The following is a 17,180-nucleotide window of genomic DNA, read 5'->3' as shown; positions in this document are numbered from 1 at the left end:
TTCCCATAACATTTGTTCATTTATCAAAAAATATCTTCAATTAAGTTTTGTTTTTAAAGTTTTGTTTTCTGCATGTTCAGGAGAGGTTCCGGAGATGCATCTCCAGAACAAGATAATTGGGTCTGGAACCATAGATATATCTTCAGAATTAGCATGTTAGATTTTGAATGGTCCATATTGTCTACAACTTCTATAAATTAAGGTGCTCTTGTTTTTATTTCACACAAACTAAAAATATCTCAGATGTCACAAATAAACATTAACCGGTATGTCGCAAATGTCTCATTCTTTGACACGACACCGAGCGAAAGTTTAAGCTCAACGAGTACACATCTCTTGCATATATTAAGTACGAAATCCATAATCTCCTACCTTACAGAGACAATCGAAGAATTGTGAAGCTCGAGTACCGTTCATCGTCAATTAACAACGGATGGAAGATTGAATTCAACAATTTTGAGCTCAAAACGGATGCAGATGTAAGAGCTATGTGAAATAGATTTTTCCATTTCGAAACAAAAGTTCCGCTAGAGTTTCGCTCGAGTTGGAACCGACGATTGCAAGATCTGTCGAAGATATTGTGAAGATATTGAAGCGTTCAATTAGATATTGAAGTGTAATGTTGCATTTTATGTTAAAATCATCTATGTAATATTTATTTTATTTTATGAATGTTATTATTATTTTGTCAAATTATATATTTTTGATGTCTACTTTTGTTACTAGTGTGTAAACGCTCCAAAAATGCATCTACGGATATCTATCGGAGATACATCTCCGGTATTAAAAAAATCTAACTTATAGGATGTGCTGAGTGTGTCTTGAGTACGTCCGAAGATGCATCTCCAAAAACTTATGAGTATTTTAATATTTTTGTGTGGTGTGTAAGTAGCATATAGTTGCAGTAAGAAGTTCCCCTATTTTATACTCTTTGTTTCTTTTTATTGATACACTAGTAATATCAACTATTGATCCATCCTTTTTTCTCTCTACTTTATACTCTTGTTTCTTTTTATATGACAAAGAACCATTGGACTAGAAAAATGAGAGAACAAAGAGAGCATGGGAGAGCATGGGAGGATCTAAATCCGATATGGACATAGTGACGTGCAAAAGTTATGTTGTGCGCACTATGGACAGTAATACCACCATTCATTTTCCACATCTGCCTCTAACCAAAGTTGAACTCGCCATTGTTGGGTCATGTTCAAAAACCCCATCATTGGAGAGCTACTTGTTTCAACACATCTGCCATAGAAAACAACCACTATACCATTTACCAGGACCATTAGAGTCTTCATTCATAATTAAGAACATGGCACCAAAACTTTACTGTGGGGGAGGGGGCGCCTGCAGAGCAATATAGGGAAGGGGGTACATCCAGAGTAGAAGGCAAAACAAGCGGGAAAAGGGAGTGTGGAGGGGTTGAAAAAATTTGTTTTAGGTTGGGTATTTTAAGCAACAGAAAAAGAAGAAAAGAGCCGTATATATAGGAAAGCCAGTGAGGAAATTACATTTTAGTATCTACATAGCATGTTATATGGTTTATATTTTTATTTATGAAGTTAACTAAGAGATGGAACCTACGCTCCGCAGCAGAGGTATGAGAAAACCCATATTTCTATTTTAATAGAAATGATAAATGAACAGAATAAATTTTTACATAATTAAATAAAATAATAGATAGAACTATGCCATAATGCAAATGTTGAAGATCTTCATTCATTAAGATCATTCACAAGCAGCCCTATTGTAGGAACAGTGAAGCATTCAAGGGGATACTTTGATAACAAAGGGTATGCAACCCTCTATACAAAATGGATTCATCTGAATGAAACTAGGTTATTCTAAGAATATACATTGCTTCTTACATAGTATATCACTTCCACGCAAGAAATGACATAGAAGATAGCTCCTTTGGTACGTCCTGACATTGACCATAAATAAGTAGAAAGATTAATGTTTGACAACGGAATGTGGAGAGACTAAAACATATGATATAAGTTTCGCAGAAGAATACCTCGGAAACATTAACTTGATTCAAGGAGAAGAGGTGGAGCAGAATGGATTGGGGTTGGATTAAAATCTGATAAGATGTCAGAGACAACACAAATGCATAAGACATTTAGGAATGTTCTAAGGGTGGAGAAAATGAACCAATCAAGTGAGAACATACCTCCTGATTCATTTCGGATCCAATCTTGTGCGCATACTAAAGCCTCTCGTGTATCTGGGTTCAGCAAACTGCGAGAAGAATCGAGCACTCTGCCCCCTGTGCTAAATGCCAATTCAGGTGCCAAAGTTGACATTGGAGTCCCAAGAACATCTCGCGCCATCATAGACAAAATCGGGTATCTGGGCATGTGGACTTTCCACCAGTTCAATATGTTAAACTCGGAATTACGAGGAAATATCGGTTCCTCTAAATACTTGTCCAAGTCTGATGTCATCGACTGACTCTGTGATGTCTCGTGAAGGAATCTGTCGAAGCCTTTTAGTCTATCCCTGGCACCACTACTAGTGCTTGGTAAGCTACTTCCAGGCAAGGCTGACCCTTGATCAACCATTGTCGAACAGATAGAATATGCATTAAAAAGTTCTTTGATACCGTCCGAAACTTCCTTGATACGATCCAAAGCAGTACTTCCATATATCAAGGAGTAGTAGTACTCAACCAACTTCATTTTAAACCGTGGATCTAGGACTGCAGCTAAAGCTAAAGCTAAACTGCACTTGCTCCAGTACTTATCGAATTTGGCTTTCATCTTCAAAGCCATGGGACTAAGAAAATGGTCAGAACTTCTGCTCCAGTCAATTAATTGAATATGAATGTCACATATTTCAGGGAAGAATATGTTAGCTGTAGGAAATCTGTTGCTTGAGAAGATATTCATAATTTCAACAAGGAGTTTTAAATATCCAGCAACAGAATTAGCCCATTCCCACTCTTCATCGGATAGATTTGATGAGTAGGAGAGATCATGTTCTTGGAGGAGTGAAAAAGCACCCCTGTATTCTAGTGCAGTTTCAAGCATGATATATGTAGAATTCCATTGTAGTGGATTATCAAGAAATAAGACCTTCGGAGAGTTGATCCCAGCACGTTGAGAAATTTCATTAAATTTTTCTTGAACTTCTTGTGAACTTTTAACGTATCTGATGCTCTCTCGAATCTTTTGGATCAACTCATGCAATGCATCCATGGCATCTTGAACGATGGAAATTATGAGATGTGCTGCAGAGCGTACATCGAGTATTTGTCGAGTACTTAAGAAAGGCCTTTTCTCGGAAACACGCTCTTTGATTCGGAGAGTGATGTCATCGTCAACAGAACAATCATCAAGAGTCAACGCAAATAGTTTGCAGTCAATATCCCATTCATCAAGGCATTTGATAATCACTTCTGGAAGCAAGTCTTCAGTGTAAGAAGAGTCAAGTGTAAGAAAGTTCAAAATTTTCTTCTGCAATGTCCATTTCTCATCAATATAATGCGCAGATAGACACAAAAATGATGTATTTTCTGCCGAAGACCACATTTCGATGGAGAGATTGATCCTGCCACATAATTTGTTTAGCATCTCATTCACTTTCTCTTTCTCCCTCCTATAGATTTCTATACAAGAAATCTCTACGTTGCTATTTGGCAAGAACTCGAAGAGAGGCTGGAGGTTCTTCACAAAGACTTTGAATCCTACTTGTTCAACCAAAGTCAATGGGTATCCATGTAATATGATCATACGAGCAAGATCATGTTGACTCCTATCCTGGTCAAATTTACTACTTACAAAGTTAATGATTTCATCTTTCTTATGTTCCGGTTCAAACTTGACAAATGCTGGCTTTATATATTCTTCTTTCCTCTGACCTTCATCAAAACTAATGTTTGCTAGGCTGACAGTATTATCTTTTTTCCTTCTCTTTACTGTAAGTAGTTGAGAAACGTCAAAGTTTGATCTTTTCAGACACCGCATCAAGTGATTTCTTAAATGAGTAGTTCCACTGTTACTTGATCCACTAAGCCTCTTGTTACAATGTAGGCAAACAGCATAGCATATATCAGCCTTTCTAATCCTTTCAAAGTGATTCCAGACAACAGATGTCAACCTTTTTGGTTTCTTAGTGCCTGAATCATTTGATATTTCCATCAGATAGGCTTGAGAGTATACTTAATCTGCATGTCATACAAAATAATGTGACGTGTCAAAACCGAAAAAATTATACAGGAAATAACTCAAGTTGAAAATAGAATGCAGAAGCAAAGGATTAAACAAAAGGGTATATGGAATCTAGTAAAACAAAGTCAAGTGCTTGGCAGCCTCTGGTTAATAATGAAGAAGGGGGGAAACGGAGACAGAGAGCGACAAGACTTAATTCAGTTCCATCAAAATCACTAAATTAAGAGACTAAAAAGCTCACCCGGTTACATCACATCACTCAAAAGAAAGGTTTGAAATTCCAGTTACAGTTCCATTAGCTTTGAAATCATAGAAAATAGAGGGAAATATGACTAATGCGTCTACAATTACAATTGAACAGACTTGTGAAAACTTAACGTTGACATTGGTGGGCAGAAATTTAAAACGCAACTCGAAAGTGATGAGATCTAATTAAAGATAGCATAGTCCTTACATGGCAAGAACCAAGAGTTTAAATCAGAATCTAGACATATCTTGATTCAAACTAACCAACCTTTAAAGCCTAGACCCACATAATCAACTCATAAGCTAATACAGGGTATCCTTAGCGAACCCTGTTTTTTTTTTCTGTTGAGACCGACTAATCCAAGGGACCAATCCCACCGTGCACTAGCGAGGGAAGGGGGGGCATTGAAAGTCAGAGCAAAGCTCTATATGGACTGTCCCAACACAGGAATTGTTAGCACCCAGTGGGATTCGAACATGAGACCTTGAGAGGAGCAAACTCTCATGATCCAAGTCTCAACCATCAGGCCAACCCTTGGGGGTAACCATGTCAACTAAATCCATCAAAATAAAAGAAGAAACAATCCACACCATGAAAAAGATATGGACATTAAGCCTAAGCAAATCAAGAACAAATGATGCAACTGTAATGTAACACCCATGTTGTTAATTGCGACGTCTGCAACTCCAAAAAGCCGAATATCACCAGTGTAACCTCAATTTAAAATCTTACAAATATTTCAACAGACCAAAAAACTACAAGTAATAATTGAACAAAAATAACAGAATATTCCTCAATTATGGCACATAGAAATTACAAAAAAAAACTGGCTATGCGCCTGCAATTTAAAAGCAAGAGCTGAAAAGGTTCATTAAAAAAATTACAATCTACGAGAAACAAGATAACAGAATAACCAAAACAAAAATAAAAATTTGTAACACACGTTATTATACCAGTGTTGCAATTTAAAATACTGTTTTCAGTAGTTGTCGTAAATTTAACAATGAAATGATGCAATTGCAAAACAAAAAGTTGAATTGAAGAAAGAGAGAGACTTACTTAGAGAGAGGGAAAACGAGGGAAGGTGGTTGGGTCCGATCGGATAATCCGGAAGAAAACGATAGGGTTTTGAGAGGTGGAGAGAGGGGAAACAGAGATGACCCGATTATGGTGTGGTGGAATCTGGGTTGGACCCGATTTCGATAGGGCTGATGTTGTTGAAAGGAGAAGGGAAAACGGGTCGGAGCATCAGAAACATGGTTCCACTAAATTATTTAAATTAATTTATATATTTTATTTGGATAATAGAACCGTATATGTGTTTTATAGGGTATTGGAGAGGATTACGGGAAGGATAGAAATTAATTAGATTTATTTTAATTAATTTAAGTTGAATTTTAATTAATTTAATTTGAGTGGAATAATTAAAAATAAAATGTTTGTAGAAAAATAAGTGAATAATAAAATTTGATGGGTAATCGAATTATTAGAAATTAAGAATAAAGGAAATTGGAGTTAGTAAAAGGAGTAAATGCAATATTGAAAAATAGAAGAGCAAGTTAAGAGTGATAAGGGAATAACATAATTAGAAAATTAGATTTTGGTTTAAATAGAAAATAGTGAGGAAGACTGAACTTTGACAGTACGTAATATTTTGGAGAATAAGAGAAAAGAGGTAAGGAGGCAATCTAAGGTTTGGGAAGAAAACACTGTTGAATTGTAATTCCTTGTGTCAAAGCAGATTGCTCGACAGAAGCAAGGAAGTGTCGAATCATCTAGTGTGTTGAGTTCAATTAGTGTGTCGAAGTGTCAAGCATGTTGCTTCATACAGGATTTCGACATAGACTTATTTTTAATAGTGTTAACTATTTTGTGCTTTTATAGTTTTGTGTTTTGTCTTAGTGAGCAAGCTAACCTAAATCTATAAATAGAGGGAGTAATCCTTATTCTTATAACAGAGAAGTCATAACATTGTATTCACAGAATTTTGCAGTTGCAAAGTGAATAAATAAGTTTTCACAGGTTGTGGGCAGAGAGAAACTTTGTAGAAAATATTCTTCTTCTCCATTGGTCTTTCTTTTCTTTCTCAAATTGTTCTTCTCCTTTTTTTCATTGTTATTGCGTGGTTGATAACAATCTTGTTCATCAAGATTGATTGAAATTCTCCATAGGTTGTGGTGAATTTCCAACATCTGGTATCAAGAGTTCCGGTTTAAACGATTCATGGGAAGAAAATCATCATGGAAATGAATCATCCAAACGGGCATTTTCCAACAAATCTTCTGATTCTCAAGAACAACAATTATGAGAATTGGGGCAAGCAGATAAATATTGTGTTCTGTTATCAAGATCTTTGAGATTTTGTGAAGGAAAAAGTAACAACGTTTGTAGAAAATGCGACGGATCAAGAAAGGGTTGCACATAAAGAATTGAAGAAGAAAGATTATAAATCTCTCTTTATAATCCATCAATGTGTTGTTTCAAATAACTTTGAAAAGGTTAGTGATGTAGAGTCAGCGAAAGAAGCATGGGAAATTCTAGAGAAGTCATTTGGAGGCGGGGAGAAGGTGAAAGAGGTGAGGTTACAAACTTAAAAAAGGACGTATGAATTGCTTCAGATGGAAGACAAAGAAATCATAACTGATTTCTTCACTAAGGTTACGAAACTGGTGAATCAAATCAAGGTATGTGGAGAAGCGTTGACATCAAGATCTGTTGTTGGAAAGATCTTGAGGTCATTGGGTCCAAAGTTCGACCACGTGGTAGTAGCCATAGAAGAGTCGAAAGATTTGTCAAAACTGACAAAGGAAGATCTTCAAGGGACGCTTGAATCTCATGAACAAAGAATGGATGAAAGAGCTACAGAAAATTCGAAGAATGATATGGCTTTGCAGGCTCAATCAGCAAAAGAAAGGAAAGGCAAAGGAAGTTGGAATGACAACAAAGGCAGAGGAGGCTACAACAATTCGACTAGTCGAAATCAGCAAGAAGGAAATTGGTTGAATCAGAGAAAACCCTCGAACCAAGGTAACCAAATAGGTGGTGTTGTAGGTAGAGGAAGAGATGGTGGTCAAAATCCAGACAAGAGTCACATTCAGTGTTACAATTGTCAGAAGCATGGTCATTATTCTAGTGATTGCCCAAAAAAGCAGAAGTATCAAGAAACTTATGCAAAGCTAGCAAATCATGAAGAAGAAGAGATGTTGTTGATGGTTACAACGAGAGATGAAGAGAGATTCAAGGACCAGTGGTACTTGGACTCAGGATGCTCATCACACATGTCTGGAAGGAAAGATTGGTTTGTCAACATAAAACCCTCAATGAAGAACATGGTGAAATTTGCAAATGACAACACTCTAGCAACTGAAGGTGTCGGTGGTGTTCTGATTATGAGGAAAGATGGTAAGAGGTCAATAATTTTAAATGTGTTGTACATACTAGGCATGAAGAGCAATTTGCTCAGCATAGGGCAGTTAGTCGAAAAGAACTACAAGGTGTCGATCAAAGACAAGATGATGAGAGTTCTCAATTGAAATGGAAGGTTGGTATTGAAGGCTTCAATGTCTCAGAATAGAACCTTCAAGATTAAGCTTAATATGATGGAGCATAAGTGTCTTGCAACAACAGCCAACAAAGATGAATGGATATGGCATTATAGACTTGGTCATCTCAATTTCAAAGACATCAAAGTTTTGAAGAGAAGAAATATGGTTTCAGGATTACCAGAAATCGACATTCCAAATGAAGTGTGTGAAGAATGTATACAGGTAAAGCAGCACAAGAACAACTTCAGTAAGGATGCAGGAAGTAGGTCGGAGAAAATTCTTGAAGTCATATACTCTGATGTATGTGGTCCTATCCAGGTGGATTCGATTGGAGGTAACAAATATTTTGTTACATTCATAGATGATTTCAGTCGAAAACTCTGGGCTTACCTGATCAAGAAGAAAAGTGAAATGAGCGAGGTATTTGCCAAGTTTAAATCTATGGTCGAAAGAAAAAGCGATCGAAAGACAAAGCGGTTGAAAGATCAAGATTACGAGGACTGATGGTGGTGGAGAATACGTGTCGAAAGACTTCGACGCATTATGTGTGAAAGAAGGGATTGTGCATGAGGTGGTGCCACCCTACACTACACATCAGAATGGAGTCGCAGAAAAGAAGAATAGAACCATCATGAATATGGTGAGAAGTATGTCGAAAGGCAAGCATCGACCCAAAGAATTATGGGGGGAAGTTGTGTCAATTGCAACATATATCATGAATAGATATCCTACGGAGAAGCCAGAAGGAATCACGCCAGAAGAATATCGGTCTGGTGACAAGTCTAGCTTGAGTCATCTGAAGGTGTTTCGATCTATAGCACATAGACATGTGCCAGATCAGTTGAGAAGAAAACTTGATGAAAAGTCGAGTCAGATGATCCTGATAGGATATCATTCGACTAGAGGATACAAGTTGTTCGACACAGTGAACAAGCAAGTGGTGATCAGGAGGTGTAAGACCCAATTTTGACCCTAAGATCCCTCATGCCATCTCATACCATTGCATTGGCATTGAGATCATATCTTCGTATCCTATGATGAGAGATAGAGTAAATAAGGAACACTGTAAGGTACGGTGCACTTAAGTGAATTGTAGAACATCGCAAGATATGATGCACTTAAGTAGAATACGAAATATGGTAAGATACCATGTGCTTAAGTGATTTTTGGTATACCATAAGATATGGGCCACATACACTTAAGTGAGCTTTTTAGCTTGCAGCCCATACAAGTGGTTCTATAAATAGAACCCTTGTGCAGAAGCATTTCATTTAATGAAATTCCGTTTCTCTCTCTCTCTCTCACTCAAAGCCTCCATTCGTAACAGCTAGCACTAAGACTGAAGGAATCTGTTCATGTGGACTGAGTAGAGGCGTTGTCACCATTCAACGCTCGTGATCACTCCTTAGATCTGCATCAAAGGTTTCAATCGCCACAAGAGGTAACGGTTTCTATCATTGATCATGCCCATTCGTAAGGATCACTAAAGGAAAAAATTTAATTTCGGTTGCATTTAAGGATCATGCCCATTCACTAATCATGCCCAACTATCAGAGCCACTTACGAAACCATGCATCTGCTAGCTAGTTATTTTTTGTATTTTCTGTATTAATGTGATTAAAAGACATAATGAATTAAATAATAAACAAGTAATTAAATTTGACATCATGTGTGTATGATTTGGATGATTGATGTTGACTATGCTTTAGAATCCGACGTTAGTATGGTGAAGCAGCGATACATCGATCGTCCATAAGTTACACAGATGAGATAGATCAATTTATATATATGATATAAGTAATTCTGATGCAAAATATGGTATATATGATATATTGTTTCTATTTTGTTCATTCAAACACTTAATGATTGTCATTCCTTTGAGCGATCAATGGTCACTTGCTTCGGAATCCGACATTAGTATGGTGAAGCAATGACATATTGATCAATCATACTGAATTATCAATCGAGGTGTGTTTGAAGGTATGAAATTGTTGCATTAGGGTTCATGACTTTACAAGGGTTGTGTTGTCAAAGAGTTATGCGATTAGGGTTGTGACTACACAAGAGTTGTGCTTTAAAGTATCAAGTGTTGATGCGAAAAACGACGTCGATTTCAAATGAATTGTTCATTAAAGTTTTGCGTTGGAGCGCTGCCCCTGCAACCCCGCAGGGGACGCTTCCTCCTTAACCCCCGTCTAACTCTATGTAGTGTGATCAATCACCGAAATCTAATTTGGTTTATTTAATTAACATAATTTAAATTAATAATAATAATGTGTTTATTATTATTGTCTTGTGGTAATCATTTATGACCTTAGTTTTCCTTTATTTTATTTTTGGGATTTTAAAATACGACTTGCGTGTCGTGCCTCTCTTATAATCTCTTAATGTGACTTATTTTCTCATCTCACTCCCTCGTATGTAAAACGAGTTACTTTTATGTAATGTAATGTTATGAAGAAAGAGAAGAATACAATATCAAAGGAGGACAACCTTGAAGATCTTGCTTGGAGAAGCTTGATCGTTATTAGGTTAACTTAGGTTCTCTCATTGTCTTGGGAGAACAATTGCGCTAGGGGTCATAACTGTTTCATTTTGTATGTATGTTGATGCATGTGAATGTATGTTGATGCATGTGAGAGACGACTTATATGATAAATAAGCCGATGAGATCAAAATAATTCCAAATTCCCTAAAATTAAATATTAAGTTTATGCTTTCCAAGTTTTAGCATTCATCATGACTAGTATCGAATAATGTAGGTTTCGCCTACGCGAGGTGCATGTTCTATATTAGTAAGGTGCGATGGGATAATTTTAATATCCAATTGCGAAAAAAATGGGTCAAAATTAACTAAACAAATTATAATAATATTATATACGTTTAGAAGCAAGAGTTAGAAATGATCCATATGATGGATTGAAATAAGGAGTTATTCACCCAACTAAAATATTCGAGAGATTGTATTAGATACAATTGGAAGGAGTTCCTACCTAAATAACCTAGTTTTGTGTAATCCGCGTATGTGGAGTTAAAACAAAGTGAAATGTGGATCTCGACCCAGTAGAAAATCTTCCAACGGGATTTTTCGAATCAAATGGAGAGGGTCATTTGTTTTGAGTAAAATAGTGGGAGCATATTTAATTAAAGGCCTAACTAAATATGTTATTTTAATGATACTTATATTTTCATATTTTTCATATAGATTATCATGACAACAAACACCTCTAACAATAGTTTACGATCAATCCTTGATAAAGAAAAATTGTTTGGGACAAATTTTCTGGATTGGCACCGAAATCTGAGGATTATCCTCAAGCATGATAAGAAGTTGTATGTCTTGGAGGAACCTGTTCCTAAAGAGGAACCTCCTAGTTCTGCACCTAAGGTAGAAAGATATGCTTATAATAAGCATGTCAATGATGTCAATGAAGCTGCTTACCTCATGCTAGCTACCATGAACTCGGAGTTGCAAAAGCAACATGAGAACATGATAGCGTTCTATATGATCAGACACCTGAAGACGCTCTATCAAGAGCAGGAAAGGCATGAAAGGTTTGAAGTTTCAAAAGCCCTTTTTCAAGGCAAGTTAGCTGAGGGAGCCCCTGTAGGTCCCCATGTGCTCAAGATGATTGGGTATGTGGAGAACCTTGAGAGGTTGGGTTTTCCCATCGGAAAGGAACTTGTGACTGATTTGATCTTGCAATCATTTACAGAGAGCTTGAGTCAATTTGTCCTTAATTTCAACATGAATTGATATGGACAAAACTCTTCCTGAACTGCTAGGCATGTTAAGAACTGCTGAGCAGAATCTGAATTTAAAAGGGAAGTCTATGTTAGGGACCAATTAGTACTACTTTTTATATCATTTTATTGGTCCCTTTTACCATGTTTTGATGTAATTACACACTTTTTATTCTTATTAATTCGTATAAATGCAATTACGTTTAATTTATTTTGTTTTGAATAGTTATTTCACATTTCTATTAGTTTTGTAGAATTTTTGGATGAGAAAGCTTTGGATTGCAGCATCATAATTTGGAAGATTTTGGATGAAGCTTGCAAAGCAAGGAAACTGAGGCAGCTTCAGTTCGCCCCGCGAACAAAGTTCGCCCCGCGAACTGAATGAGACAGCATCAGTTCGCCCCGCGAACAAAGTTCGCCCCGCGAACCCTGCGAATCCAGCAAACTGATTTTTGGGTCAAAAGTGCTGTTTTGAAGGCCAGCTGGTTTTGCCATTTTGGTGTTTGCCTTGGAATAGCTTTTCTGCTTTGGATGAGAATGACCAATTAGGGAAATGTCAACCCTTTTTGTAAAGAAAAATACATTATTCTAGGGCATTCATTCATTATCATACACACATTGATATTGAGAGTTTTTTGTAAGAGAGAAAACAAAGTTTTTCTTCTTTAACTTTCTGCTTTGTAACAATGATGATGAGGAGCTAAACTTCCCTTTTGTCAAGATTGGAGGTAGTAGCTATTCTCATATGTTTATGTATTCCATTTGATTTATATATATGATAAAGATTGTTGATGTATTGAATACTGTTTTTGCCCTAAGTTGAAAACCAGATTTGAGTAGTTGTCGAGAGAGATTATTTGAGTCTTGACATAAAACAGATTTTCAAGTAGTGAATAAGTTGTAGAGATAGATTTGTTCATTACTCTTCTTTGGTATTAAGCATTAAAGATTGCTATATTGATAGTTAGGTGGAGAGATCGTCTAAGGATCAATATAGTGATTATCACAATATCATTTAGACATAAATGACTTTGAGAGGATACTTGAACATCATCAATAATCTTGAATCTATTTATTTATAATAAGAAATCATAAGCATTTGAAATAGTGAACTCCAATCTTGCCAAGCTTTATTATTAGATTAAAACCATTTTACTATTTTTAGTGAAATTTACTTACAAGATAACTTTCCAACCAAACCAACCTTGTTACTATCTAAACTTACAACATTTGGATTATAGAACGGCGGTAATATCAACCAATCTCTGTGGATACGATATAAAAATATTTGCCGAAGATATACTTTTCAACAAATTGGCGCCGTTGCCGGGGATTGGTGTCGATATTACAAGCATTGCAATAATTCTTTGTTTTAACTTGTGTTACAATTATTACTATTCCTCTTTTGTTTCACTTGGTTTGTTAGTTTTGTAGATTCTAGTGCATGCGAGGAAAAGCAAACGAGGAGCAACTTCAATTCGATCCTGAAATTGAAAGAACACTTCGGAAGCTCAATAGCAAAACACGAAGAAGAAGGAAACTAGCCGAAGAGAGAAACCGGAGAGAAGAAGCATCTACTTCCGCACTTGTTCCAATCGAAGAAGTGGTTGTAGAGGCTTGTGACGGAAACATGGCGGATGACAATCGTACCGAAATGTCCGCTAATAGTCCAAGAAGAAATGCTCAATTTGCCCGTGGAGGAAGAAATACAGAGATGAAGACCGGAATCCTCCAACTTCTCTACGCAAATCCATTCACCGGAATGGATCATGAAGATCCGTACACCCATCTCATCAAATTTTATGAGATTGCGGGTTCTACGGGAATTGATGAAACGGGTGAAGAGGCACTATTCAAAAGGATGTTCCCACACTCCTTAGTGGGAAAGGCAAAAGAGTGGTACCTTGATCAAACAGCAAGAGTGATGACGGATTGGAATTTGTTAGAAGAGAAGTTCTTAGAAAGATATTTCCCTCAATCCCGATTCATGGAAGCCAAAACGGCTATTGCGGTATTCACTCAAGGAAGCAACGAATCTTTAAATGAGGCTTGGGAAAGGTTCAAGTCAATGTTGAGAAAATGCAAGGGTCATGGTTTTGATGAGCTCACTCAAATCCATATTTTTCTTAATGGTCTCCAATCAACTCACAGAACACTTTTGGATGCTACCGCGGGTGGCTCTCTTATGTCAAAGAATGCGGAAGAAGCTAACGTCATTATTGACCGGATGGCGCTCAATGATCGTCAAAGTCAACATGATCGTAGTCCTTCACAACGTAAACCGGGAGTTCTTGAGTTAAATACCAATGACGCCATTCTTGCTCAAAACAAGCTACTCTCTCAACAAGTGGAGTTGCTTACTCAACAAATGGCCAAGCTTCCACAGCAAATGAAGGAAATTCAAGCTTCTCAAATTAGACATCAAGTAGCATGTTGCGAATTATGTCAAGGGGATCACCCTACTGGTTTTTGTCCTCCACTAGAAGAAGTGAGCTATGTGAACAATCAAAATCAAGGCTATCAAAGGAACAATCAAGGTTACCAACCATCAAGGTTCAACAATCAAAATTTTCAGCAGCAAAGTCCTTATCAACACCCCAATTCTCAAGGCCAACAATCACAAGGAGGAAGTTCCAAGCTAGAGGACACTCTTCAACAATTCATGCAAGCTTCCATGGCAAATCAGAAGAGTAATGAAGCAGCAATTAAGAATCTGGAAAATCAAATAGGTCAACTTGCGAAGCAACTGTCGGAACAAAACGCAGGATCCTCTTTCTCCGCTAACACTCAAACCAATCCAAAGGAGCACTGTAAAGCAATATTTACTAGAAGTGGTAGAGAGTTGACAGGTGAAAAAAGTGAGGAAATTACAATAGAGAATGATATGGATGCTGTACTGGAAAAGGAGAAAGAGGCAGAAACTGCTAAGTTCGCGTCGCGATCTCGCTTCGCGCCGCGAAAATAGCAGAACCAGCAATTGATGGAGGAACAGCAGTGTGAAGCGGAAATGAATAAGGAAATCGAACCAAGAAAGAAGAAAAAAGGAGACAAAGGAGTGAAGGTCATTCCAATTCAACATTTGCCATATCCGCACGCACCATCAAAGAAGGATAATGCTAAGCATTATGCACGGTTCATGGACATCTTCAAGCAACTTCAAATCAACATTCCATTTGCTGATGCATTAGAACAAATGCCACGGTATGCTAAGTTCATGAAGGACATTCTTACAAAGAAAAGGAGACACGTGGAAGACGAAACCATACTGCTTGATGCACGGTGTAGTGCCATCATCCAAAAGACTCTACCAAGAAAGGAGTCCGATCCGGGCCGAGTTGTTCTACCGGTAACCATTGGAAGCACATACATTGGAAATGGTTTGATTGACTTGGGTTCTAGTATAAACTTAATCCCTCTCTCCATTGTGAAAAGATTGGGAAATGTTGAGATCAAATCGACAAGGATGACTCTACAACTAGCCGACAAGTCTACCACTTCACCATACGGAATTGCTCAAGACATGTTAGTGAAGGTGGACAAATTCTTGTTTCCGGTAGATTTTGTGATAGTAGACATGGATGAAGATCGTGAGGTTCCTATAATTCTTGGAAGACCATTCATGAAAACGGCCTGAATGATGATTGACGTAGATGATGGACTAATGAAGGTGAGAGTGCAAGACGAAGAGGTAACCTTTAATCTTTTTGAAGCCAAAAAGCATTTCAATGGTAAGTGTGAATCCTTCCGAATCGATGCCACACAGGAGGGACTAGTTGAGATCGCAGAGCAGGTTCATCTTTCTAATCCATCAGAGGAATCTCTTATCGGAGTCTACAAAGTTTCCACCAAAAACGAAGGCTTGGAGATGACAAAGGAAGTGGAAGAGCCAAAACTAGAGCCACATTTGAAGTATGTGCTCCTTGGTGATGCCTGTACTAAACCGGTGGTTGTTAGTAATACATTGTCCACAAAAGAGGAGAATCAATTGATGCGAGTGCTGAAGAAGAAGGAAGTTGTCAAACTAGTAGAGGCCGAGATGATTTGTTCTATCTTCGATGGTGAATGGGTGATTGTTGTGCAAGTAGTTCCGAAAACAGGTGGTATCAGAGTTTATCGAAGGTTCATCAAGAACCTCTTGAAGACAACAAAGCCCTTGAGGAAGTTGCTTAACAAAGCCGGATCATGAAGACCGTTGAACCGTCGAGCTCTAAACGACGTTAAACAAAGCGCTTGTTGGGAGGCAACCCAACGTTGTAAGTCTGCATTTTAATTTTTTTTTCTGCTGTGTTAAATTTTGAAAAAAATTGGGTTCTGTTTTTTACCGTTCGCCCCGCGAACTGAATTCACAGCTTCAGTTCGCGCCGCGAACAAGGTTTGCCCCGCGAACAGTGAATGGCAGAACCAATATTTTTTGAAGTTTCCTTCAGTTCGCCCCGCGAACTGAAAAAAAAAAACTTTTCTTTTTATGTCATTTTCGTTTCATTCCTATTTTCACGAACTTAGGAGATTCTTTCAACAACCTCGTTGCTCCACTTCCAAACCTCCAAATTTCAAAACTTCCCCTCTCCATTCCCTTCCTAGGAGGATTTTGTTGATTATGCTAAGTGGCCTGAGGGCAGGCCAAATTTTTTTTGGGGGGGTGTAGGAGGTGGTGTAATCCATGGCGATGAGTTGAAGGAAGATTGAGTAGTTTGTTGAACTTTAGAGTTTGGCTTAATAATTGCATGAATACTTTTTGAGATTTGAGTGTGTTACAATCAAATTGGTTACCAACATTTTTTGTTTAATTGTTCTTACTCTTAAGTCAAGCTTAAAGCAACCGAGAAATGATCGCAAAGAAAGAAGCATAGGACACCTCGAGTGGTGATGATAAGAATTAGTGTCGGTATTTCAAGGTACACTTTATCGCTTTCTAGATTTAACATGAGTAGTTTGATGGTTTGTGCAAATTTCATATCATAAACTCATTGAAATGTATGTCATCTTTGAATCAAAATAGGACTTAACCATTTGTGAGGAAGCTTTCCATTATACACTAAAAAGCGGGAAACCGAGCATTATTTTAACTCATTCTTATCATGCTAAATCATGCATCAATCTATTTTTGTGTGAAAATTTTGAAAATGATAGAGGCATCGTTTGTGAGAAAAACCACTTGACCAAAAAGTTTGAATCAACTAACCTTGTGAGGAATAATCCGTAGTTAAACCCCTTTGAGCTTATTTTAGGATTCATTTGATTGATCATTGTAAAATCAATTGAAAATTGTGGAATAAATGAATCCTAATTTCTTTCGTATCAGTTGAAACCTCAAACCGAGTTGTTACAAATTTTGCCTTGTGCTTATTTCTAAATAGGGAGCATTATTTAATAAATTTGGTTTTGAAACCTAAGTTGGGGAGAGTAAAATGAGAAGTGATTAGAAACTTGGAAAAGTGAGTTTCTTATGAAATGGTGAAAATTTGAAAA

General features: G+C 37.2%; 1 protein-coding gene across 2 annotated transcripts; it reads right to left on the bottom strand.

The window, feature by feature from the left end:
* Positions 1-1,697: 1,697 nt before the first annotated feature.
* On the bottom strand, positions 1,698-5,698 carry LOC127075327 (zinc finger BED domain-containing protein RICESLEEPER 1). 2 transcript variants are annotated; one of them, XM_051016819.1, is made up of 4 exons: positions 5,482-5,698; positions 2,177-4,171; positions 2,021-2,086; positions 1,698-1,927 (listed from the first exon to the last, which is right to left on the bottom strand). In XM_051016819.1, exons 2-3 carry the CDS (start codon positions 4,143-4,145, stop codon positions 2,031-2,033), a joined length of 2,025 nt encoding a protein of 674 aa, XP_050872776.1. In that variant the 5' UTR covers positions 4,146-4,171; positions 5,482-5,698; the 3' UTR covers positions 1,698-1,927; positions 2,021-2,030. The 2 variants fall into 2 exon arrangements, with proteins under 2 accessions (XP_050872776.1, XP_050872777.1); XM_051016820.1 differs by lacking the exon at positions 5,482-5,698 and adding an exon at positions 5,376-5,437.
* Between the last annotated feature and the right edge of the window lie 11,482 nt (positions 5,699-17,180).

Source organism: Lathyrus oleraceus, chromosome 4 (assembly GCF_024323335.1).
Source record: "Lathyrus oleraceus cultivar Zhongwan6 chromosome 4, CAAS_Psat_ZW6_1.0, whole genome shotgun sequence".
Lineage (NCBI taxonomy): Eukaryota > Viridiplantae > Streptophyta > Magnoliopsida > Fabales > Fabaceae > Lathyrus > Lathyrus oleraceus.
Note: the sequence above shows the minus strand (reverse complement) of the source record. Positions and strands in the feature narration are given on the sequence as shown.

Coding starts and splice junctions, on each gene's coding strand:
- LOC127075327 (XM_051016819.1), bottom strand. CDS start 4,145: ATGGAAATATCAAATGATTCAGGCACTAAGAAACCAAAAAGGTTGACA. Junction 2,087..2,176: donor GATCCGAAATGAATCAGGAG/GTATGTTCTCAC, acceptor ACATCTTATCAG/ATTTTAATCCAACCCCAATC.